General features: G+C 38.3%; 1 protein-coding gene across 1 annotated transcript in view; it reads right to left on the bottom strand.

Moving 5' to 3' along the window:
* PIEZO2 (piezo-type mechanosensitive ion channel component 2) overlaps positions 1-5,036 on the bottom strand; it is a gene marked incomplete at both ends in the record, with an annotated part of 181,966 nt that overhangs the window by 113,491 nt on the left and 63,439 nt on the right. The window contains one exon of the mRNA XM_010011576.1: positions 400-598. Within this exon, the coding sequence (XP_010009878.1) occupies positions 400-598 (199 nt within the window). The remainder of the gene's footprint in view (positions 1-399; positions 599-5,036) is intronic.

Below are 5,036 nucleotides of genomic sequence, written 5' to 3' on the forward strand. Positions count from 1 at the left end.
CACTCTACTCAGTCAACCTATTTTTCGATTTTTTCTTTTTTTTTTAAGCTATGTAAATACAGTTACTTTTTACATTAGGAAGTGTCAGAAATATATAATTCACATTATAGTATATAAATATATAGTCACTTATAATATGCATTCATTCACCATTTGGTTATAACAGCAGCTGTGAAAGTCATATGCAGCATAATAAGGCCACAAAGTATTAGTAAAAAAAATTAAACAACTCAGCATATTCCAATGCTTGCCAAAAATTTAATTTAAATAAAATCAGCAGTAATTTCTTTTCCCTTAAAGATTCCCATTGTTATTCCCACAGGTGCCAAAGTGCTGAAAACTCATTTGTTAAATGCGCAATCTAATGAGCTCTGGAGGAAATTTTTCAATTGCACCAACCTAAAAATGTAACAACAACTTTTCCAGTGGTGATTATCATGTTGCCAATAAACTCCCTCAGTTTGGATGCTATGAAAGCAATTCTACGCAGCATTTTTAATTTCATGGTTTCCTCAAATTCTGCTTCACCACAGTCTTCATCATCCAGATCTTCTTCGTACATCAAAGCATCATCTGGCTCTAACTTTTCTCTTACAGCCTAAAGGAGGATGGGGAAAGAAAAAGAGAATGCAAAAGAGAGAGACAAAGACAGAAATAAATTTGAATTAAAAAGCATGGATATATTATTTAGCAATGAACTCTTATAATTTTTGACTATGTGCAAATAACAAGAGAGTTAAATAAGAGGTACTAGAGCTAGGGCTGTACATTGATGGCTCCCATTTCAGATTAAGGAGTGTCTCTGAGAAAGGCTGCAATCCTCCTACAACAGGCTGTTTATTCATTTTTATATGAAATTTGGTTTGCTCAGCATTCTTTTCATCTTGCTATCTATTATCTCCTAAATTCCTCTTTACCTTAACCGCTTCAGGTATAAGGTCCAGACACTAAGCACAAGTGCCTTCCAAGTTCATGTTCCTCAACAAACCTCACTTTTCAAACCCTTCCCCATAAACCCTATCTCAGATTTCAAATGCAAACCTGAAAATTTGAGCAAGTAGCAGTGATTTGAGTCATGGCAGCAAGGACTGAAATAAATGGATAGATAGGTCATTGGTGACTGAAGGGCACTTTGGGAGAGAAAAAAATACACTAAGTAGAGACTTGGGTAAAGAATGAGAAACTGCAAGATTAGCTGACAGTGAAAGAAAAGGAGAAAAAGTGAGCAAGAGAGAAGTAGTGAAAGCTTGAGTGGTCTGCAACAATTTAGCAAGAGAAATGAGACCAGTGGCTTACAACTACACAATGGAAAAAGGAAAAGAAGGAAACATGTAAAGGCCCCTCATACTTGAGTGGTTTGTTAGGATTTGGCAGTGGCCTTCACCACCAAGGCTCCATTGTATCTTGGAGACCAGAAGACATACACAGCTATTGAGTGATGCAGACTAAATCATCAACCCGCTGTGAGAATCTGCAGGATTAGCAAGAGGCCCACCCAAAGATACAATTTATGGAAAAATTAGTCATTCATAGACATGTAGGGGCATATTTAAAAAAAAAAATAACAGTTTTGAGCCAGGTTCTCACTTGGTGTAATACAGCATAGCTTCTTTGGCACTAATCTGAACCTGTATTAGCTAACATTAGTTCTGGCCAAGCAGTATCTCTGCATGTGAAAGTAAGAAAGAGAGACTATTGGTATTTTTTACCAGAACAGCAGTTTTATATTTACTGGTAACATTTGGCAGCAAAAATTACCACACCAACAGATAAGACTGCAGTAGGAACAGCTGAACTCTCAGGCTACTTAACCAAATTCTTCAGTACCACTTTGTTATGTGGATTCCCAAAGGAACAAAATTCCCTGTGTACTTCTTCATTTCACCTCTAAGCTTGGTGCCAACTTTCTCCTCTCAGTTTGAAGCATTAACAATGTTGTGAATGGCTAGAAAAAGCCTGCTTATTCTCAAGAGTATCTGTTTTACAGACAATGAAATACAGATTAAATAGAGTATGGCTTATCTGGGAAATCTACCTTTCTCTTAGACATATCCAGCTCTTTCACTAGCTGTACTCCTTATAAATGAAGTATATTAGCATTTCAATTGCTTTGTCACTGTCACCATTCACTCATACAGCTCTCAACACATGAATTGTTAGGTCCTTCTGCAAAATAACGGAGAAGAGATGGCAGCCCAAACATGCAGTCATCACAGTTCAAGGCATGTAGCACAAGGAGGCATTCTGTCTGTTCATCACTGCTGCTCATATCTGAGCTCCTATCTGAATAGGAGCTACTTAAATATTCAGAAACAATGCTGGCAGTAGGCTAAACAATACATTATGCTCTTAGTTCTGCCACAGCTGTTTCAGTGAGAAAGCTACACAAAGGGCAAAAGTTATGATCATTTCTGCTTGTGCTGTAATTACTAGATGAACCAGCTCCTCATCTAGTCCTTTCGGGCCCAACCCTACTCTTCCTAGACTGGCTCTAGTGCTCTGTGCCTTGAGCTTAGCATGATCAGTGAACAGTGATACCTTCAGTAGTGTTCATAACCCAAACAACAGAGAATGAGTGAGACTGCTGGACGTTTACAGATCATGAAATGGCACACCTACTACACATGGGTCTGTGTGAAGGAGACCCTTATTTCTTCAGCTAGTGCTTTCGATTTGCTGAAGACAATATGCATTAAAATGTGGAATTACTGACAAAAATGTATAGGAAAAAAACTCAAAATAAATAAGTTATTCCACAGGAGACTGTCAGGACTCATATCTCTATGAGTAATACAAATCTACACTGATCATGAAGACAGGATTGATACATTTATTACAGCTTAAGGTGAATTGGAGCTCTGTCTAAATTGCTAAGACAGCACTGGATTATACATATGCAGTAACAGGAAATAAAAGTCTGAAAATCACTAAAGAAAATAATGAAATGTTATCCATGCAGAAGTAGAAAATGTTCTTGAGGGAGAAATTAACAAAAATGAAAATATTTTTAAGTATGAATTGGAGGAAAATACACAATACCTTCAAACAACAAAATAAGAAGGAGGACACAGAAGTAAGAAAAGCACACAAAAAGAGCCCAGTGAAAGATGGAACTTGATATCCTTTGCTGTCTCTTCCCTCTACCTGCCTCCATCACCTCAGGTGACAAACACCCAATTTCACACACCTTGATCTCCTCAAAATGGGTCTTTGGATTTTCCTATCACAATAACCACAACGATAATTTTATAACTTGGAGAGACTAACCACTCAAGTTTCATTGATCCGAAGGACTTCTAGGCTACATTTTGTCTTAAGAGTTCAATACTAATAATCTAGTACTGATACATGACACAGCATGGCCAAGGAGAAGCACTAGGAAAGAGGGTATTTCTTTCACTGGACCAGGATACAGATGAGAAGGAGATAATGGTCCAAAATTTCCATAGACTGAAGCTCACACACTTTAAGAATAGCTAAAAGCTTTCAAGTTGATGACTTACGAAGGAAGCTGACTTTCCTTATATTTCCATTTTTAGTTAGATATGAAAATAAGGATTCCAAGTTCTGCAAAGACCTCACACTCACAGGAAATGCAGAACAACCTACTTGTGGTGTTACTGAGGTCATTGGCTGTTGGAAAGAAAACTTAAGCATTCTGAACCTCAGCAGATACCAAACTGATTGCCAAAGTTTTCCTTCCAGAATTACAAATATCTGTTTGGAGTCAGGATTCTTCAGCCACTTTCCTCAGTTTAAGACAAGCTAGCAAATGGGAGAACCTGATCATCAACAACCATAATCTGAAGTCCTAGAAGCTTTATCAGAACAGATACGTACCATTTTGCAACTTTTCAGCACAGCCTGAATTATCAGTGATACGGCTGTGCAAGGACTGCCTGGTTTCAGAGATGGCTTTGCATCAGCCTGGAAGAGATGGGTTAGCTTCGGCATCTCTCGCTCCCCCATCTGCAAGAGCCTTTAAAGATGATACCTCAGTCCTTAGCCTTATTCTGTCTGTCTCCCAGTAGTGTCATTCATGACCCAGTCAATGATTATTCCAGTGAAAAGACTATGACAACTAAACAACTATAGCGTTGATGGGGTTTTGGGGTATTTTGTAAACAAATGTATCTGTTTGTAATTCAGTATCCAAGGTGAAGTCAAGTAGTTGAAAGGCCACGTTCCTTTCCTGAAGTAGCTGAAAAGCCATGTTCCAGTGTGTCAAAAAGATGACAAACTTTTGATTCCCCCACTGTATTATTCACTGGCCGCCAACCGGATTGTCTGGGACGGCTTTCCAGTTTCCCATATTGAGCACTTCAAATTGCTGAAGCCAAGCAAAGAGTGAACAGCTTTTACATCCAACATGGTGATAATGTGCCTGTTGTTTTAACACTTTCTGATGATTAAACAGCCACGTATATGTGCACTCATCACAGAACACCATTACTCCAGTCAGACTGTTTTGCAAGGCTCTTTTTACTATGTGGATTAGTCTAAAGCTACAAACCCATGCTACATAGGCTACAGTTAGAAAAATACTTTTACTTCCATAATAAATTACTTATTATGCAATTACAGGATCCCTGTGGATGCTGATTAAATCAAATAAACTTCTCCATTCAAGGAGTATAGAGCATTTGTGAAGCCATAAACATGTGTTTCCATGACCTTTGCTCTGCAGAGCAGGGCCCCAGGACTTTTTATAAACAAACTAAATGCAGTTTAGGTTTTTCAGCGATAGTGTGGAAGTCCCAGGAGTATTTATTATACAATACTTTTTTTAAACTGCCAAATTGAGATAGAGAACAGGCAAGGAAACAGTACAGTCTCTGTGGCAGCTATGGCAGCTACTACTGTGGCCAGGGCCAGAATGTCCATTAGCTACTTTGGGGGCTGCTTTATTAAAATCCAACTTTTAAATGTTTCATCTGGTACAGTATAAACACTACTGCACAAAGATATCCTCTAGTCCCAGAGATGTATTTACTAACAGGAAGCCTTGAATCCAACCACCTAAAACCCATTCCTGC

The sequence above is a fragment of the Nestor notabilis genome, unplaced genomic scaffold, assembly GCF_000696875.1.
Source record: "Nestor notabilis isolate BGI_N333 unplaced genomic scaffold, ASM69687v1 scaffold8913, whole genome shotgun sequence".
NCBI classification, from domain to species: domain Eukaryota; kingdom Metazoa; phylum Chordata; class Aves; order Psittaciformes; family Psittacidae; genus Nestor; species Nestor notabilis.